This window comes from Camelina sativa, chromosome 17 (assembly GCF_030686135.1).
Source record: "Camelina sativa cultivar CO46 ecotype springtype chromosome 17, ASM3068613v1".
Taxonomy (NCBI): domain Eukaryota; kingdom Viridiplantae; phylum Streptophyta; class Magnoliopsida; order Brassicales; family Brassicaceae; genus Camelina; species Camelina sativa.
This window is the reverse complement of record NC_141896.1, coordinates 5840450-5861170: the sequence shown is the minus strand read 5'-3', so window position 1 is coordinate 5861170 and position 20721 is coordinate 5840450. Positions and strand designations below refer to the sequence as shown.

At 34.4% G+C, this 20721-nt stretch overlaps 5 protein-coding genes and 1 pseudogene across 10 annotated transcripts; 3 read left to right on the top strand and 3 right to left on the bottom strand.

Annotated features, from left to right (window-relative positions):
• Positions 1 to 1268: 1268 nt before the first annotated feature.
• Positions 1269 to 5902, bottom strand: LOC104755659 (PI-PLC X domain-containing protein At5g67130-like). Of its 5 annotated transcripts, none has more exons than XM_087495964.1 (8): positions 3541 to 5902; positions 3206 to 3322; positions 2958 to 3074; positions 2767 to 2865; positions 2332 to 2635; positions 2008 to 2231; positions 1815 to 1924; positions 1269 to 1706 (listed from the first exon to the last, which is right to left on the bottom strand). In XM_087495964.1, the coding sequence occupies exons 1-7, from the start codon at positions 3625 to 3627 to the stop codon at positions 1838 to 1840; spliced, it is 1035 nt and encodes a 344-aa protein (XP_087352090.1). In that variant the 5' UTR covers positions 3628 to 5902; the 3' UTR covers positions 1269 to 1706; positions 1815 to 1837. The 5 variants fall into 5 exon arrangements, with proteins under 5 accessions (XP_087352090.1, XP_010476389.1, XP_087352092.1 ...); XM_010478087.2 differs by lacking the exon at positions 1269 to 1706 and having other exon boundaries at positions 1712 to 1924; positions 3541 to 3781; positions 3890 to 3915; XM_087495966.1 differs by lacking the exons at positions 1269 to 1706; positions 2958 to 3074 and having other exon boundaries at positions 1712 to 1924; positions 3541 to 3781; positions 3890 to 3925.
• LOC109129874 (F-box protein At1g11270 pseudogene) lies at positions 4064 to 5271 on the top strand (annotated as a pseudogene).
• Positions 5903 to 5905: 3 nt separating the features above from the next.
• On the bottom strand, positions 5906 to 8225 carry LOC104755658 (PI-PLC X domain-containing protein At5g67130-like). Its single transcript, XM_087495968.1, has 7 exons — positions 7829 to 8225; positions 7485 to 7601; positions 7267 to 7383; positions 7074 to 7172; positions 6643 to 6946; positions 6324 to 6547; positions 5906 to 6214 (listed from the first exon to the last, which is right to left on the bottom strand). Exons 1-7 carry the CDS (start codon positions 7913 to 7915, stop codon positions 6128 to 6130), a joined length of 1035 nt encoding a protein of 344 aa, XP_087352094.1. The 5' UTR covers positions 7916 to 8225; the 3' UTR covers positions 5906 to 6127.
• Positions 8226 to 10104: 1879 nt separating this feature from the next.
• Positions 10105 to 11528, bottom strand: LOC104755657 (uncharacterized). Of its 2 annotated transcripts, none has more exons than XM_010478084.2 (2): positions 10723 to 11528; positions 10105 to 10527 (listed from the first exon to the last, which is right to left on the bottom strand). In XM_010478084.2, the coding sequence occupies exons 1-2, from the start codon at positions 11354 to 11356 to the stop codon at positions 10523 to 10525; spliced, it is 639 nt and encodes a 212-aa protein (XP_010476386.1). In that variant the 5' UTR covers positions 11357 to 11528; the 3' UTR covers positions 10105 to 10522. The 2 variants fall into 2 exon arrangements, with proteins under 2 accessions (XP_010476386.1, XP_010476387.1); XM_010478085.3 differs by having other exon boundaries at positions 10826 to 11428.
• A 6223-nt stretch (positions 11529 to 17751) lies between these two features.
• On the top strand, positions 17752 to 19036 carry LOC104755656 (cytosolic sulfotransferase 1). Its single transcript, XM_010478081.3, has one exon. The coding sequence runs from the start codon at positions 17956 to 17958 to the stop codon at positions 18934 to 18936; it is 981 nt and encodes a 326-aa protein (XP_010476383.1). The 5' UTR covers positions 17752 to 17955; the 3' UTR covers positions 18937 to 19036.
• Positions 19037 to 19125: 89 nt separating this feature from the next.
• On the top strand, positions 19126 to 20638 carry LOC104755655 (cytosolic sulfotransferase 1). Its single transcript, XM_087497153.1, has one exon. It carries the CDS (start codon positions 19521 to 19523, stop codon positions 20505 to 20507), a length of 987 nt encoding a protein of 328 aa, XP_087353279.1. The 5' UTR covers positions 19126 to 19520; the 3' UTR covers positions 20508 to 20638.
• The last annotated feature ends 83 nt before the right edge of the window (positions 20639 to 20721 follow it).

Genomic DNA, 20721 nt, shown 5'->3' with positions numbered 1-20721 from the left:
AAACTTAACTTGTTTTGACATTTTGTCAGACCGTGAGAGAAACTGAAAAAGGATTGCACATTATTCTTGTTAATTTCTGTCTCTTCTCGGCCTCGCATATGTTGTAAGGATTATATTAGACAACATTGATAGCAAAAAAATACGGGGGACATAAGTTTATAGTTTATACTTTATATTAGTCTCGTATGATATATACATTTTCTTTTCGTTTTCCATATAATTATTATTTTTTATTGATTCTCTCGTAGCTGTGGCCCACCATGATGCTAATTTTTGTTGTTGTTTATGGCACTGCAACAAATAATTTGCAAAGAGAAAAACAACATTAGTATCAAAAACTCAAAATAACAAGCTTTTGCACAAGTGGTAAAAAAGAATCCACTTACTGTAATGAGATGTCAAAAATCCTTATTCCCTGTTTTGGTTCCATCACAAGATTTTAAATTCTTTACCTCTGCTTCTTTTTCCTTCATAAAAGTCTCCACCTCGAAACTCAACGTTCCCCCTTTCGAAAAGGGCTCCATCTCAGCTTGTACGGTTGTGGAAGGTGAGCCTGATGTATTGGTAACTCTACAAGAAAGATGCTACTTTTTTTTTTTTTTTTACGGAAACAATTAATTTGCACACAAAAAAGAACAACGTTAGTATCAAAAACCACAACATAGCCCAAAAATGTACATTTTTGGTGCTCCAAACATACCCAAAAAGTATCCAATCATACACAAAAACATTCACTCATATGTATCGATCTGCATGGGAAGTTCCCTAAAATCGATGGAAAACCTCTTTTTCACCTGTTCAACATTTGAAAAATCGCTACCTTTAGATATCCAAACTCAATATTAATGGATTTGAAATTTATCATTTTATAATAATAATAAATTATGTTATAAATATTTAATAAATATATATTTTGATAATATTTAATATAATTTAAGATTTGAAGTCGAAAAATAAACCAAACTTTGAAAGTATTATTTCCAATAATTTATAATTATATTAAATTACATAGGTTAGATATATATTAATTTATTAATTAGAAAATACAGAGTTGCAAATATAAAATTCACTATTAATTTATAATATATTTTTAAATTTACTTCTCTGTCGAACCATATTACACAAATGTAAACATTATTAGTCGCATTTACTAAGTTGACTAAACATTTTTTCAATTAAGATATTCAATAAAAAAATAAGTAGGAATTAAATTTGTTAAAAGTCAAACTGGAAAAAGAGAAATAAAACAGAAATTAAGGATATATATATTTTTTAACGCTTCCATGAAGTATATAGTTTTAATTCGTTTTAAAAAAAATAGAATATAGAAAAAGGAAGAGACTAAAACAAAATAACAAATACAAAAAGAAAAGGAAAAGATAGTAGAAACAAAAAAGAATTGTACTCGTGACCTATGATGACACATAGGGTATATTCTATTGCCGACTGAACTAGCAGATTTAATCAGCTAGTGTTACTAACTAATCTATAACAACAAGTATAGAGCACGTGCCCAACCTACTCTTAAGGTAGATCCGCCTCTATCACCTTGCAACCAATGAATAAATCTTATGATTTTGTCTTCAAACCCATCCCCGGCGGAGATTCTGTTTATTATTTCCAAAGTTTGTTTTCTGCCTATTAGTAATGTGCCTCCTTTTTTTTGTCAAGCAGCATAATTCTTCTTGATATCAGCTCAAAATGTTCTGAATGGTGAAGTTTTTGGATATTATGAATAAATTAGTAAAGAATCGAATCACGTCCACATAGAAAGCTCACGAAGAAAGTAGTAAAGAAAGTAATCGAGAGTTAACTCATCATTGTTTGTAATAATAATTTAACAAGCATGCACATCATAACGCCCACATAGAAGCTTCGCGTTTAGTATATCAACTGCTTGGAATGTTCCTCCTCCAATACTCCTCTGTATCAACCCAAGGAAGAAAACAAAATTAAAACTCATTACTCCATTATGATTTTGAACCAGATTATGACATTTATCCTTACCTTGTAAAAGTTGACGGCGACATAATTGGCCCATCGGTCCCCTGCGGCTAAGTAACATGTCTTAATCATATCGACAAGTTGTTCAGAGTTATCCTCACAAGTCAAGATCTTAATCGGAACTGTCTTGAAATGGTTTACCAAAACCAAAGCTTTGGTTTTGTCGGTTAAAAGTGCAGATTCTCCTCTATTGCTACATTCATATGGTATAGCTCCATCGTTCCCATCTGACAATTAATAATACCACACTGGGGTTAATCGGTTATCTCGAAACCAACTAAACTTAAACCAGAAAATTGGTAACTTCATTCATCATCAAGCACTCACATTGGTTTTCCACTACGTAATTCCACTGGTAAGCTATTCCTTCGGTTTTTTGCTTCGATTCAGCTGAAGTGAAAACGATTAACCGTTGGTTATTGGCGACCATATCCTTAACCAACGGCCAATCTCGGCCACCCAAAGGCATAATTTTAACTGGAAACCAAAATTTCTTTAAACCAGAATCAGTAAACACTTTGGTTAACCCGTTTGGTGATTTGACGTAATCCTCCAAAAACAATGTCACGATCTCCAATGGATTCGCTGTCAAGAATGCGAATATCTCCTTGAATGTGTCTATCGCCCGATTCTATAAAGTGACATAACAAAACTAATCATTTACACCAAAACATTGCATGTTCGGATATATTTTTTCTTCCAACAAAAGACAAAACTGAAAGCTCCAATTGTTACAAAAGCAAGTATGAAGATTGAACTTACAAACTTGGTAATCTCAAAGCATTTTTCGTCAAACGAATGACACAACCATACATCTCCTTGGTAATCGTACGTATCTAACATCAATGCTCGAACACCACTCTGAACAAACAAAAAAAGGTAACATAACATTCAAATAGTTTAAGAAGAAAAGCATACATTGTTTAGTTAGTATTTGATTTAATAAAACGCACGTTGAGTTGTTGAACTATAGTATCTTCTTGGGTCGCCACATGAAGCAGTTTCCCTTCAATGGCAAATGAATTGTGGGTTGTCAAAAATGCATATTTATTAAACGGCATCGAATTGTTCTGTTACCAAAAATAAAATAAATCATTAATGCTTCATGCATGATACTTTTGATAAAAATAATAAATTAATAATCATGATTTTTTTTTAAAACTATATCGTAAATTCAATATTTTTTTTTTTAATTACTTACCCCAACGGAGAATGGATTTGTGATATTTGATCTAACGCATCTTGCATCCTCGATACCGCATTTATAACAACCAAGTCCAACATTGCAGTCTTCGTCCGACGAGCATTGATCGCCGAGCTAAATTGTAACATAGTAAATGACAATATCCGTAAATATCACCAAAAATGTGAATAAATTTACGACTAGAGGAAATTATGATGAATAATGATGAATATCCCAGAATTTTTTACAATTCTCATGACAGCTTAGGATCTCAAGATTGATCTGAATTTGGCTGTAGGAATGATAATTATTTTAAGAAAATTGAAAAGTAAATAACATTTTTCATGCCTTACCTCCAAACTGGAAGAAACAAAAGAGATTGCTGCGGGATGAAACATAACCAAGATTGTGACAACAAAGAAGAATTTGAAACTGGCCATTGTTACTGACTTGTTGCTCTGACGGTCTGACCAAGAGATCGATCTTTCGTAGAAAAACGTTGGTATAACTTTGACAAAAGAACTGATTGAATCTACTTATTTGAATCCTGTACATCTTGCAAGTGTACCAAACAGCTTCTAGTTCTACATCAACCTGCGAGTCAAATAAGGGATCGTGTATTACAGATATTAACCACCTACCTACTTAATTCATCCTCAACAACCTTATTTGGATCGTGTAGTACGGATATTAGCTACCTACCATATCTGTACACACCTTCTCAGAGCAATTGGAACCAAAAAAAAAGGAGAAGACGATATCGATTTTTTCATATAAACGGGCCTTTTTTGGCGGTTCGGCCCATTAACATATCTATATAAAGCCTTCGAGATCCTTGAAATCTACCCTACAATCTATTGACTTTTTCTCCCCAAATCCATGCTTGTTTGTGAAGAAATCTAATGAGACAAGACAAGACAATGCTGAAAAGAAAACGCTCGAGCTCGATCTCGAGTTTTGTATTAAAAAGACATCGTCGCTCTAGTGTGGAATTGCTACCACACGATGTTGTAGAGCTCATCCTCGAGAGACTTCCTGTGAAGTCTCTGCTGAGATTCAAGTCATTATCCAAGCAGTGGAAGTCCACAATCGAATCCAACCGTTTCAAGAAACGACAGTTTATCTGTGGTAAGCAATCACGAGGTCCAGATGTGCTTCCCTTCAAGATGGTGAAGCTCCAAGGAGATTTGTGTTTGGGTCGTCAGTAGTCTCTACGGTCAAGTTCCCTGCTATTTCCTGTGCGGTTTGCTATGGTAGTTGTGACGGCCTCGTATGTGTCCATGATGTCTGGGATCCGGTTGTTGTAATCAACCCTGCCACTAGATGGCAACAAAGTTTAAATCGTTGCGGCTTTGAACTGCTCAAGATGGATAGGGGCAAGAAAAGAGATTTGTCATTCCCATTTCATAAGCTTGGATTGGGTAAAGACAAAGTCACGGGCACATACAAGCCCGTTTGGTTATATAATTCATCTGAATTTGGCCTAGACAACGTTACTACTTGTGAAGTTTTCGACTTTCACACCAACGCTTGGAGGTACCTTACCCCTTCTTCTCCTCTTCGGGTGACTTCTTGCCATAAAGCCGTCTATTTGGATGGGTCACTTTATTGGTATACCGCCTGTGAAGAAACCAAAGTGCTATCTCTCGATCTTCACACGGAAACTTTTCATGTCATCTCTAAAACTCCCTTTCCCCATATATCTGTCCAAGACAACTACACCATGTGCGTCCTCGACAACCGCTTGTGTGTATCTGAGAAGAACTGTGCCCAGCCAAGTCATATGGTCGCTTGACTCTTCGGGCGGCAACATGACATGGAAGCAATTGTGTTCCATAGATCTCACCAAAACTTTTTCTTGGTTGGGGGAACCCAAGTTCGCACTCATACCGATTGCAATTCTGGACAAGAATAAGCTAATACTTCATGGTCGTGAGCACTTGCAAGCAATGGTCATACATGATCTCCATACCAAATCTTATGATTTTGTCTTCAAGCCTACCACCGTCGGAGAATCTGTTTATTATTACCAAAGTTTATTCTCTGCTCTACCAAATTAATTTCTTTGTACCAACTTGTTTGTAACCATTGTAAGTTTAACAATTAATACTGCATTTTAATTTAATAAAGATGGTTTTATTCAGTTTTCTTGTTTTCCAAGGCTTCTTATTATATTCAGTTTTCTTGTGTCTTGTTGTTGATGCTTGAGTAAGTTACCAGTCCTGCCTTGTCCCTATCTCCTCTTGAAAACTTGAGAGCTTATGAATATGAAAGTAGGTTCAGGATCATAAGGCATTTCTCTGATTTCTGTATGCAATGTTGACATGCAGAACGAATCAGAGTGATAACGTTGACATGCAGAGTGGTAATCACATGATAACCACAACCATGGTCACCTTGGTCTCCATCTGCCTCGTGATTACAATGGCGTCTATGTTGGTGGTGTGCAGTTATATTGTTTGGTGCTTTGTTCAATCTGTCGTTAACGTGTTTCAATCAAATCATCTCTCTCTTTTACTTCTCTGTGACAATCCCATCCTCCCTCTTTTTTCCTCAGGTTTTATTTGAATTCTACTTTGATCCTTGCTTGAAACGTTTCATGTTTCTGTTATAATCTCTGTTCCTCTGACTTCTTGTTGGGTTTTGTTTTTTTTTAGTTCCAAGATCCTCTTGCCTTTATCATGTATTATTTACCTGCTTTCTGTATCCAAAATGCTGAGTTTTTGGATTTGCAATTTATTGGAATCAGGATAATGATTTTACAATTTTACCAAAACGGTTTCAAGGTCCCATTTTCAGTCATCTCAACCGATCAACTCAAAACGTTCTGAATCGTCAAAGTTTTTGGACATTACAAGAAATTAGTAAAGCATGGAATCACGTACACAATAGAAAGCTCACGAAGAAAGTAGTCAAGAAAGTAATCAAGAACTAAATAAATTAACAAGCATGCACATCATCACGTCCACATAGAAGCTCTCCATTTAGTTTATCAACTGCTCGAAATGTTCCTCCTCCACTACTCCTCTGTTTCAACCCAAAGGAAAAAAAAAAAAAAAAAAAAAATTCATTACTTAGTTATGTTTTTGAACCATATATATTAATATATACTTACGTTGTAAAAGTATAATCTTACCTTGTAAAAGTTGACGGCGACATAATTGGCCCATCGGTTCCCTGCGGCTAAGTAACATGTCTTAATCATATCGACAAGTTGTTCAGAGTTATCCTCACAAGTCAAGATCTTAACCGGAACTGTCTTGAAATGGTTTACCAAAACCAAAGCTTTATTTTTGTCGGTTAACAGTGCAGATTCTCCTCTATTGCTACACTCATCTCGTTTAACTCCATCGTCCCCATCTGACAATTAAATAACCACACTAGGATTAATCGGTTTATCTCTAAACAAACTAAAATTAAACCGGAAATTTGGTATCTTCAATAATCACACTCACATTGGTTTTCCACTACGTAGTTCCACTGGTAAGCTATTCCTTCAGTGTTTTGTTTCGATTTAGCTGAAGTGAAGACGATTAACCGTTGGTTATTGGCGACCATATCCTTAACCAACGGCCAATCTCGACCACCCAAAGGCATATTTTCAACCGGAAACCAAAATTTCTTTAAACCGGAATCGGTAAACACTTTGGTTAACCCGTTTGGCGATTTGACGTAATCCTCCAAGAACAATGTCACGATCTCCAATGGATTTGCTGTCAAGAATGTGAATATCTCCTTGAATGTGTCTATCGCCCGATTCTATAAAGTGACATAACAAAACAAATCAGTTACACCAAAAAAATTGCATGTTCGGATATTTTCTTTCCTCCAATACAAAACTTAAAGCTCCAATTGTTACAAAAGCAAATATAGAGATTGAACTTACAAACTTGGTATACTCAAAGCATTTTTCGTCAAACGAATGGCACAACCATACATCTCCTTGGTAATCGTATGTATCTAACATCAATGCTCGAACACCACTCTGAACAAACAAAAAAAAAAAGTAACATAACATTCAAATAGTTTAAGAAAAACATACATTGTTTAGTTAGTATTTGATTTAATAAAAAACGCACGTTGAGTTGTTGAACTATAGTATCTTCTTGGGCCGCCACATGAAACGGTTTTCCTTCAATGGCAAATGAATTGTGGGTCGTCAAAAATGCATATTTATTAAACGGCATCGAGTTGTTCTGTTACCAAAAAAAAAAAAAAACATTAATGCTTCATGATACGTTTAATAAAACGATACAGTATATCTTAAATTCAATATATATGTTTTTAAATTATTTACCACAACGGAGAATGGATCTGTGATATTTGATCTAACGCATCTTGCAACATTGATACCGCATTTATAACAACCAAGTCCAACATTGCAGTCTTCGTCCGACGAGCATTTATCGCCGAGCTAAATTGATGTAAAACCTTAAATATTGTAACATAAAATGACAATATCCCTAAATATCACTAAAAATATGAATAGATTTTCAATTAGAGGAAATTATGATGAATATCGCAGATTTTTTTTAGAATTCGCATGACATCTTAGGATCTCAAGATTGATCTGAATTTGGCTGTAGAAATGATAATTATTTTAAGAAAATTGAAAAGTAAATAACATTTTTCATGCCTTACCTCCAAACTGGAAGAAACAAAAGAGATTGCTGCGGGATGAAACATAACCAAGATTGTGACAACAAAGAAGAATTTGAAACTGGCCATTGTTACTGACTTGTTGCTCTGACGGTCTGACCAAGAGATCGATCTTTCGTAGAAAAACGTTGGTATAACTTTGACAAAAGAACTGATTGAATCTACTTATTCAAAAAATTTAAAATACCTTTCCTTAAGGGTTAATAATTTTTCTTTTTTTTGGGCAACCTCCTAAATGGTAATTAATATCGTATTCTGAATTGGAAATCAAAATACTATGGTCACACATAGAAGGAAATAAACCATATTTAACTAGATTTAAAAAAATCAAATTCAATGTAATGCAAATCTTTGATGTGATGCAAGAAAAAAGTATAATAATTAAATCATATACATTACAACTTCTATAAATTAATACTCTATAAATTAATAAATACTATAAATTAATAAATTTTGCTGGTTCCAAATCGGGCCAGTGTAAAATATAGCAAAATTTTATACCATAATAAAATAATAATTATTTTGAAATTATCTTGTAAAATATGATCCTAATAATCATAAATTATAAATATATATATATATATGCTGATATAGTAATGTATGCTTTAAAATTTTGATTTTTTTCCAAGACCTCATATCTATAAAACAATTGTTATTTTGTATTTCCAACTATAGTAATATAAAATACTCTATAACATGTACTATAAATTAATAAATTTTGCTAGTTCCAAATCGGGTCAGTGTAAAATATAGCAAAATTCTATACCATAATAAAATAATAATTATTTTGAAATTATCTTGTAAAATATGATCCTAATAATCATAAATTATATATATATATATATGCTGATATAGTAATGTATGCTTTAAAATTTTGAATTTTTTCCAAGACCTCATATCTATAAAACAATTGTTATTTTGTATTTCCAACTATAGTAATATAAAATACTCTATAACATGTACTATAAATTAATAAATTTTGCTAGTTCCAAATCGGGTCAGTGTAAAATATAGCAAAATTCTATACCATAATAAAATAATAATTATTTTGAAATTATCTTGTAAAATATGATCCTAATAATATATATATATATATATATATATATATATATATATATAAATGCTGATATAGTAATGTATGCTTTAAAATTTTGAATTTTTTCCAAGACCTCATATCTATAAAACAATTGTTATTTTATATTTCCAACTATAGTGATATAAAATACTCTATAACATGTCATAAAATATTTATTTTAAAAATTCATTTTTTTTTAATATCTAGATATGCATCATTTTATTTTGATAGTTTTGTAGACTATTAAAATACGACAATTGATATTATCCATAAATTTAAGTTTATGTATGTCATGTGTATAAGTGATATTGTTTATAGTATTTATTATTTATGACTAATAATATTTTCTAAATATTACAAATTCAATTCTAAAACAAGAAAATTTATAACATCCAAAAGTCTAATATTCTTTTGCTAAAATTGTCTCAAATAACAATTTTTAAGAATTTAAACAATTAAAATTGATATCTATAAATTTATAGATAAATTAATATCAATATAAATTAATAAAATGTCATGGTACCAACATTATTAATTTATAGAGGTTTTTACTGTAGTATAGGTTTTGGTCCTGAATTAAAGTAGTATGAGTTTTAGCTATAAATGTTAAATACATTAATTCGTACGGATTATTTAGTTTTATTAAGGATAACATTACAGGCAAAAAATTTACTAAGGATACAAATACTAATATATATAGTGGTGATTATTTACGAAAAATAAGGATGGAAAAATCGTAAATAAATAGAATCATTTATTACATCTATGTTTATTAAAAATGACATGAAATTCACTAAGACCATCTCCAGTGCATATCTCTATTTTTCTCTCTAAAATAGAGTAACTAAAAAATAGAGCATTGTTTTCCTCCAATGTATTACTCTATTTTCAACTCTAAAATAGAGTTAGTGTAAAAAAATAGAGGTAAAAATAGAGTTGCTCTATATATAGAGTAATCCTATCATTTTTTCTATTTTAAAGCAAAATATAGAGTATGATTGGAGCAAATGTTGCTTTATAATAGAGATTTGACTCTAAAATAGAGTACCATTGGAGATGCCCTAAGGTAGTCAAATTACATCTACTACTAAATGGTTTTTTTTTCGGTTAATTTCTTAATTGTATAAACTTAAATTAATTTTTTTTTGACAACTTTAAATCTGAAAGATAATCAAAAATCTTATCGAGGACAAAACACATCCATACGTTTCATTCTTCAACTTTTCTGTCAACATGCTCTAAAGCTGCGTTTATTTCATAACAAGTGCTTTTTACAACATGCTCTGACAACTTTTAGGAATATAAGAAACTGTTACGACTACTAATTGCGTATTAGCAGTTGGGATTGGGGAATGAAGATATATGATTTGGGGAGGCGGCCCATCAGCTTTTGTTCACCATATAGAAATTGCATGGTAGGGTGACAAGATGATTGCTAGGGTTTCAGTCTTTCAGAAAACGGAGTTGTTGATGCAGTTGAGTTGTTAGGGTTTTAAGAATAGAGTTGCAACTTCTCTGCTGTGTTAAATGTTGACTATTAGTAGATTCCCAATTGACTTAAGTTTCAAAATAAGATATCCCACGAGTGCTTCCACCCAAATTCACCCTACAAAGTACAAACAAAATAAAAAACTTTCAATCGATTAAATAACATAATAGGCGGTGTAAATTTAATTATCTGTCATATTTTAGAATAAAGTTGTAATATATCGATTAATAATATAACTATTTTTCCGGACCGTTGTTAATTAATTAAGGTTTGATTTAGCAAAATCTAACTCAAAAAGATCAGATTCAGAACTTGAATCACTCTCGTATCCACCATTAGTATCATTCTCATCTCCTGCATTTGGATCTTTACACTCAACCCTTTCGACTGAACAGAGGCTCTCATAAAGCCTTACGTTTAGCTTCTGATCACTCTTCTTTAAATATTTCACGTGTTTCTCATCGAAGCTTCTCCTACGCGCGTTTAAACGCCACACGCCAGAACCTGAAACCGGCGAAGAAGCTTCCACGTGTGTCGTCACCACGCAGCTCTTCCTCCTTATCCTTTCTCCTCGTGGAGTCTCTACCTCCGTCGTTGACTTCAACTTTGACTTCATAAGACCCGCTGAGCGAAGAAGAGAGTTCAAGAAACTGGTTAGCTTCCTACCGCCGCCACTTGTCATCTCCTTCTGCGGCTTTGTGACGACGACTCTAGGTTTCGGGAGCTGCTCCTCCGTCTCGGGGTGTACTCTCTTCTGTCGATTCTCTGTCACAATGCTTTGTTTCTGAATTTGGATTCTTGAATACTCGATCGTAGTTGGTTCGTTGAAGTCGGAGAAATATCGAGTGGCTTCAAAGACGTCAAGTTCGCCGGAAACATTCCTTTTTCGGTTTGGTTTATTGATTGTCTCTTCAGATGATGAAGAGTCTCCGGCGATCTCTGACATTGTTGTTTCTTGAGTTTCAAGATTTGAGATAGTGTTTGGTTATTAGGAATTGTTGTTTGAGAAGAAAGATGGGTAAGTCATGCTTTATAGACGCAATGATTCGGTTAACTAAACCGGTCTAAACCCGGTTCATATATTGGTATACTATTTTGGAGTTAAAAATTTTGTTCAACTTATTTCGATCTCTTCAAATTAAACCTTTCAACTGATAGCATTTTTCATACCCAAACCAAGAAAATATCTCATACAGTAGACTTAGTTAGATATGCCCACGTTATAAATGTAACGAGTAAGATTAACTCTTTTGAACGAATCATTCAATTGCATACTAATGTTGTAAGTCTAATACTATTATCAATTAGATATGTTCTTATGTGTTCATAGGGGTGCCACGTTATTATCAATGGATATTCACACCTTTTTGGGCTGTCATGATGAAATTTCTCAAATCCTTTTATGGTCACAAAGGCAAAAGGCGAAAAAGATAAGATGACCCATTGATAAATTTGGTGGGGGAATTTATATAATGATTAGATATTCAGTAGGTACCAAAAAAAGTAAAAGGTCCTAAAATCAAGTTTCTTTGCATCTTGGGATTTTTTTTTTAAAGAATTTGTTAACGGTAACTCTCTGTACTAAAGAGCTTATTCAAGAAAAAAAAAATGCAAGAAATACATTGGGTAATCAAATTATTGTCATATTCACATAGTCACACTGTCACATTTATTATTGATGTACTATAAGCTTTGTTACTATTATTAGTTACTTAAATTTTAGAACAATCGGTCCTTTTATCTAGGTGGAATTCAACTGTTTCGACAATTACGTCACGGACAACAAACATAAAATGACCATAATTGATTGATCCAACGGTGTCCAAGTTCAAAGATGAGAGCAGTCAAAGAATTAATGGTGTACATGAACAAGTGGTGCTGGATCACTTACTTTGTCTTTTATTTTTCTTCTCTGACATCTCTCCAGTGTTTACAAAAGAAGGAACAAGGTGGAACTTGTATGTTTGTGGATTCTTATCCACAAATGAAATTTAAGTAATTAGAGATATACATTCATACAAAAAAGATTGCAATGGTTACATACGATTATTATAGCAATATACTAAGTTCAGTTTCTTTATAGTACATGTATTTAACGAATTATGATAACACTCCTTAAAATGCTACCATATATCTAACAAATTGACCATATTCAATCGCAATACATGAAATTTTGACGAATGGTTATGGTTTAGGGTAATATTAATAGATACCATAGTTCTAAAACTAAATTAACTAAATACCATCGGCTGGCTAGATGAGAGTAAGTATAAAGTCATAAACACCCTCATATGTGTGAGAGAGTTTAATTGTGTACTTAAAACTACATGTGATTTTTTTTTTTAAAAAACATGTAATGGAAACATGTAATGAGAGAGAGATTCAACGCTGGGAGGAAGAGAGGGGGAGAGAAGGAGAAGGAGCGAGGAGAGAGAGAGAGAGAAAGGGAGAGAGGGGGGAGAGAGGGAGAGGGAGAGGGGAGAGAGAGAAAGGGAGAGAGGGGGAGAGAGGAGAAGAGATTCACCTTTTCAGATTCAACGTAGGGGAGAGAGAGGGAAGAGAGAGAAAGGAAGGGAGAGAGGGAGAGGGGAAGGGATTCACTTTTTCATAACGCTGGGGAGAGAGAGAGAGGAAGGAAGAGAGGGCTAAAGTAGTCACATAAAGTGCAAAATTGTGCAATCTGAGCTGCTACTGTACCATTGTGGTGTTTACTTAATTTTGTTCCAAAATTGTGCTATTCAGTACATATTCTATATGGTTTAGAGTAATATTAATAGATACCACAATTCTAAAACTAAATCAAGTAAATACCATTGGTTTGGTTTTATGTTAGTAAATACCATCGGCTGGCTAAATGAGAGTAAGTATAAAGTCATAAACACCCTTGATAAACAGGTTTTCACCAGGGTATCAATTCCCTATGCAGTTGTAGTACAAAGGGTTATCAATCCAAATGGTTGTTTATGCTAGCAGGAAGGATGCAATCAGAACAATGCAAGTCAAACCAAGTAATTAAGGGGTTTTTATCTAACAGTCCTAAAATAATAAAAGGAATGAATATAAACAAAGAAACCACACGACCTAAGCACTCGATGCAAGCATTCAAGTACATGATCGGGTGGGGTGATCGAGTAAGCAAATGAAGTATGAACAACTCGAGGAGTTACTCGATATAGGTTATCGTGTACCTGATCGGGTAAGAGATCGAGTGATGAATGAAAATGCAAGCAATTAAAATACGAAAGCTTCTAAGGATGGGGTAATCGAATCCTAAGTATTCCTGACCAGTACAGATGTCTTACATGCATCAAGCAAAGATTTCCTAGACAATGAATCTCTAAAATTTTGTTAAAACACTCTCGTGATAGAAACAATCAACCTTGATCACTCCCCTACCCAACTCTCGTTGGAGAAACATGACCAAGCATGCATTAAGATCCGATTCATTATTGTCAGTAAAACCCTTACTCATCTAATCTCTTAGGCTAAGTGAGTAAACCTCTAGCATTGGTTGATTCAAGCATCTCATTTACACCTCTCGGTGGTAAAATACCTTAGATCTAATCTCACCCTCTCGGTTTGTTGACAGCATTAAGAATACCAATCTAGAAGGAAATCTATTAAACATATACAATCAACTAAGAAATCCTAACCGATCAAGAACACAAAATCATCTATCCCATCCCTAGAAAGTTTACTACACTACTCGGAAATCATAACAAGAAACATAGCAGCATATATGAACGAAAATTGCATTATAATAAACGGTAGAGTAGAGAAGTAAGAATACAAGATAGAAATTTAAAGAAATGATAAAAAGTTATGAAAATAAATCTAAACAAAAAGAGAAAAAGTATTTTGAGTCGCTCAGTTCTCTCACAGAAGCTCTCGCTCTCTAGTTTAAGGGTCTGCGGCGTGCTCATTTGCGAGGAAGGAGAGGAGGGATTTATATATGGAAACCCCTTTGACCTAGCTTCCCAGTCCTGCCCGAGGGTCTACTCGATGGGATACACGAGGATAAGGTCGGGTTACTCCTCGGGTATATCTTCGGGTTGTTCTTCCAGCTCTTGGATCCTCCTCGATCGTGTTGGGGTTTAGACTTGTTTTTCCAGCTCGATGGCTCCTCTGGGTACATGCTCGGGTTTGTCCTTGTTTTTCCCCATTTTAAGCTCTTAAGCACCTGTTTTCATCCAAAATATGCAAATGCAAAAATGCAACACCCTAAATGGCCTAAAAGTGAACTCCTACAATTAATGACCTAAAAATGCTAAGTTAAGGGTATGAACAATGCAAAATATGGACAAAAAAGGATGCTAAAAACATGTAAATTAGAGAGTTATCAGCCTTCATATGTGTGAGAGAGTTTAATTGTGTATTTAAAAATACATGTGATTTAAAAAAAAAAACATGTAATGGAAACTTGTAATGAGAGAGAGATTCAACGCTGGGAGGGAGAGAGGGGGAGAGAGGGAGAGGGAGAGGGGAGAGAGGGGGAGAGAGGGAGAGGGAGAGGGGAGAGAGAGAAAGGGAGAGAGGGGGAGAGAGGAGAAGGGATTCACTTTTTCAGATTCAACGTAGGGGAGAGAGAGGGAAGAGAGAGAGAGGAAGGGAGAGGGGGAGAGAGGAAAGGATTCACTTTTTCAGAACGCTGGGGAGAGAGAGAAAAAGGGAGAGAGGAAGGGAGAGAGGGCTAAAGTAGTCACATAAAGTGCAAAATTGTGCAATCTGAGCTGCTACTGTACCATTGTGGTATTTACTTAATTTTGTTACAAAATTGTGCTATTCAGTACATATTCTCTATGATTTAGGGTAATATTAATAGATACCACAGTTCTAAAACTAAATTAAGTAAATACCATTGGCTTGGTTTTATGTTAGTAAATACCATCGGCTGGCTAAATGAGAGTAAGTATAAAGTCATAAACACCCTCATATGTGTGAGAGAGTTTAATTGTGTACTTAAAACGACATGTGATTTTTTTAAAAAAAACATGTAATGGAAACATGTAATGAGAGAGAGATTCAACGCTGGGAGGGAGAGAGGGGGAGAGAGGGAGAGGGAGAGGGGAGAGAGAGAGAGAAAGGGAGAGAGGGGGAGAGAGGGAGAGGGAGAGGGGAAAGAGAGAAAGGGAGAGAGGGGGAGAGAGGAGAAGGGATTCACTTTTTCAGATTCAGGCCATGAATGGCTGTTAGTTTTTTACTGGTTTTTAGATTCTGGTTTTTAGTTTTTGGATTTTGACTTTTTGAGTTTTTGATTTTTGGTTTAGATTTTAGTTTTTGCAAAATCTTCAATGATAACATGATTAGTTTTTGATTTTTATGTATAATAATTATTTTTAAAATAGTAAAATTACCACTATGTATAACAACAAAATAAAATTTCTAAATAAATAGTGTTGATGTAAATAAATAATGGTGTTAGACTAAAATTCACCGCAAAATCCAAGCTTGATTTGCAGAGATATTTGCACTGATGGGATGGAAATGAAATTTGTGTGAGTGTAGAACACAAGTATGAAACGTAGATTTTTTTATAGTAAAAAGTATATAAAAAATTAGTTTAATAATAACAAATATGCAAGTCTTTAGGAAATACCCCTAGAATAGGTTTTAATTTGTTCCTTGCACAAAAAAAGGTTCGTTTGTTTTGCAATTTAATAAGTAATTAAAATAAAAATATATATTAGGAAAAAGAAAAAGAAAAATTACGCTGAAAACCTACAAAATGTGGTTTCTAGATTTTATGAAGGAATTGCTAAAATCTCCCAAAAACTGGTTTTTCCTAAATTTTAGGAAATCTATTTTTTCATAATCGTGAATGGCTTCCAAAATAGATTTTACAGAATCTAAAGCCAAAAACCACTGCAAAATCAGGTGCCATTCAAGGCCTCAACGTAGGGGAGAGAGAGGGAAGAGAGAGAGAGGAAGGGAGAGAGAGAGGGGAAGGGATTTACTTTTTTAGAATGCTGGGGAGAGAGTGCTAAAGTAGTCACATAAAGTGCAAAATTGTGCAATCTGAGCTGCTTCTGTACCATTGTGGTATTTACTTAATTTTGTTCCAAAATTGTGCTATTCAATACATATTCTCTATGGTTTAGGATAATATTAATAGATACCACAGTTCTAAAACTAAATTAAGTAAATACCATTGGCTTGGTTTATGTTAGTAAATACCATCGGCTGAATAAATGAGAGTAAGTATAAAGTCATAAACACCCTCATATGTGTGAGAGAGTTTAATTGTGTAATTAAAACTACATGTGATATATTTTTTTAAAAAAAACATGTAATGGAAACATGTAATGAGAGAGATTCAACGCTGGGAGGGAGAGAGGGGAAGATTTAACGCTGTTCGTAACTATTAAGTTTAATCATAATTATAATTAGAATCTTCCAAAACAAAAATAATATATTCAAAACGTCTTATATTGATGCTTTGTTATATTTAATGGTAATGTACAAATAACATAAATTCCTATAAACTGTAAATTTGAAGTTTTTTTTTTTCAAAAATTAATAGTTACGAACACAAAAGAATATCATATATAAATTACTTGGAGACAAAAATATGATTGATGATAATTGAGAAAGATCGTTTTGATGGGATCTAGATGGTCTTGAGAGGATGTGCTTTATGTGACCTATATATTTAAATGTGTGGCCGAATCGGTTCTTGCTTTAACATCCAATGGGCTTTGAGCATATGCGCATTCACCGTATATCATTTTGACCATGATTGAGTTTCCAATAGAAGGGTAGTGTGTCTTTGTTCCCAATTGTATGTTATATATTAATGGTATCAAAGAGTTTTCGAAACTGATCGGAGTTACTAAGACAGGTAAACGAGTGGATGAGAGGTAGTTGAAAATCTCAAAGACAATCGGGATCAGTTGGGACTCCTACTTCGTTCAATCAAGTGGGTAGTTATTGTTTGTTTGTTTTGATGATGCATTGACGACACGACACTAACACGAATCATTAGGTTACATGCAATATTCTAATCTTCGATTTATTTGGATCTCGTGAAACCAGTTAGAATTATGGTCTTCGTTATCTATATTTTATTGATGTAAAAGAAAAATGCAAGTTCTTCAAAAAGATAACAAAAAATATACTGATGAAGTACCTAATAAGCCCTAACTTTTAATATTGAAGTCGATACAAAAGTTTCAATCAAGTAAACCGACTCAATTATTGAAGATATCTACTAATTTTATTTGGGACGAAATCATGAAGATATTGTCGGTAGGAAAACGTAATTCAAAAATAATTAAGAACTAATAAAGGTTGGTGTATTTTAATCTAAAATAAAGACCACATTTTCATGGATGGCGTGAAAATAGGGAATTCTCATTACTTGCTGAAAATCCTTTTAACCTTTTTTTTTTCTTTCTAAAATTCATAAAAGTACTACTATAACTTTTAACTATATTAAAACTAAGCAGTGATCCACCCACCAAGGCATCATCCAGAGATAAATAGTGATATTTTGCGTTTGGAGCCAAACAGATTCATTTAACAACTCCAGCAAAAAAAAAAAAAAAAATGGATAAGGAGCTTCCGCCGAACTTGAGAGAAGACAACTTAAGCGAAGAAACCAAGACTTTAATCTCTTCACTTCCTTGGGAAAAAGATCTTCTAGGGAAGCTCTACAACTACCAAGGATGTTGGTACTACGCCAACACTCTCCAAGGAGTCCTTAATTTCCAAAAAGGTTTCAAGCCTCAAGACACCGATGTCATCGTCGCTTCTCTTCCTAAATCAGGCACGACTTGGCTCAAGGCACTCACGTTCGCGCTCCTTGAAAGATCGAAGAACCGTTCTTCTAATGATCCTCATCCTCTGCTCGCTGATAATCCTCATGGATTAGTACCGTTCTTGGAGGCCGTTCTGTTTCTTAAAAGCTCAGAACCAGACTTAACAAAACTCTCATCATCTCCAAGGCTGTTGTCGACTCACATGCCCTTGCATACACTTCAAGTACCCTTAAAGGACTCTCCTTGCAAGATCGTGTACGTGTGCAGGAACGTAAAGGACGTGTTGGTGTCACAATGGTATTTCAGGTGTGCTTATCGTCAAAAAGAATTAGAAAAAAGCATTCTCGAGTCTTTGTTTGAGTCGTCATGCAGGGGAGTTGGCTTCTATGGACCCTTTTGGGAACACGTATTGAGCTATTGGAGAGGCAGCTTGGAAGACTCCAAACATGTTCTTTTCATGAGGTACGAGGACATGAAAGCCGAGCCATTTGCTCAGATTAAGAGACTTGCAGAGTTTTTGGGTTGTCCTTTCACTGAGGAAGAAGAACATAGTGGATCTATACACAAAATTTTGGAGCTTTGTTCCCTGCGTAATCTGAGCGGTTTGGAGATCAACAAGACAGGTAAAACAGCAAATAATGTGCATTACTCTAACTTCTTTCGCAAAGGAGAGGTTGGTGACTCCAAGAATCATCTGACTCCGGAGATGGAAAACAAAATCGATATGATCATCGAGGAGAAATATAAAGGATCCGGTTTGGAATTCTGAGTGGTGTAATATGTGCTTTCTTTAATGGATTTGTAACAATAATTGGAGGTTTCCAAATCATTTTCTGTAAAATGGTTATGAACATATCGTTTTTTTTTCTTTTCTTTTTTGGACAATGATGAACATATCATAAACATAGACGACTTTCCCCCTAACATCAACCACTTTGGAGTAGACGAAAATGTATTAGAATAATTTACATAATAATTTATTGAATGAAATCGACATGCATATATTTTATAGTTGGCATGATTACTAGTTGTTATATGTAAAATTGTTCCAAAATTACAATATACTGAATATAGTGTACTAATTATACTTAATTTTATACTTAATTAAAAATTTAAACTAATCGAAACTCATGTCTTATCTACCAACATACCAAGCTACTATAGTATAGGTCAACAATAGCGAAATTAAATATACATATCTTAGACGCCAAAACAAACCAACAACAAAAATCCAAAAAAAATAGATTAAAGATATTGTTCTATTCACCTAGTAAAGCTAAATAGATCGGTCTGTAACTGAAGAAGGCCATATCCTTTTAATTTGTAGTCACAAGCTCACAATTACCCCAAATTATGGATCAAAAAGAGATTCCAAAGAATTTGAGAGACGACAACCTAAGCGAAGAAACAAAGACTCTCATCTCTTCACTTCGTTCCGACATAGATACGCAAGGAAACAAGCTCTATAACTACCAAGGATGTTGGTACTACTCTGCTACTCTCCAAGGTGTCCTAAATTTCCAGGGAAATTTCAAGCCTCAAGACTCCGATATTGTCATTGCTTCATTCCCCAAATCAGGCGCGACTTGGCTCAAGGCACTCACAGTTTCCCTCCTCGAGCGATCCAAACACCGTTCTCCTGATGATCATCCTCTGCTATCCCAAAATCCCCATGCGCTAGTTCAGTCTCTCGAGGCTAATCTCTATCTTAGTAGCCAAACACCAGACTTGGTGACCAAGCTTTCATCATCACCGAGGCTTTTCTCTGCTCACATGCCGTTGCTTACGCTGCAAGAAACACTTAAAGACTCTCCTTGCAAGATCGTGTACTTGTGTAGAAATGTGAAGGACGCGTTAGTGTCTCGTTGGTTTTTCAGGTGCAGCTACCTGAAAAAAGAAGTAGAGAGACACGTTCTTGAGGCTATGTTTGAGTCGTTCTGCAGCGGAGTTAGCTTTTACGGTCCATTCTGGGACCAAGTCTCGAGCTATTGGAGCGGCAGCTTGGAAGATCCCGATCATATCCTTTTCTTGAGGTACGAGGAAATGAAAGAAGACCCTTATGCTCAGCTCAAAAGGCTTGCAGAGTTTTTGAGTTGTCCAATAAGTGAGGAAGAAGAACATAGTGGAATAGTTGAAGAGATCTTGGAATTGTGCTCTCTGCGTAGTCTGAGCAGTTTGGAGATTAACAAGACCGGGAAAACATCAAACGGTGTGGATTACAAGTTCTTTTTTCGGAAAGGGGAAGTGGGGGACTCAAAAAATTATCTAACTCCAGAAATGGAGGACAAGATTGACAAGATCGTCCAAGAAAAACTAGAAGGCACTGGATTGAATTTCTAAGTGATTGTGTTTGATTTGTACTTTCTTTGATATATATTGTAATTCACTGTTGTGATGTTTAAATTATGATGAATTGTTGATGCTTTGTGATGTATGACTGTATGATAAATAATAACTTTTAGCTTGCTACTTTTTTGATGTCTTATGTCGTCGATTAGGTTAAATTCTAAACCAAGTTGTAATTCGGATTCTTTCGATCGGTGACCTAATTAAA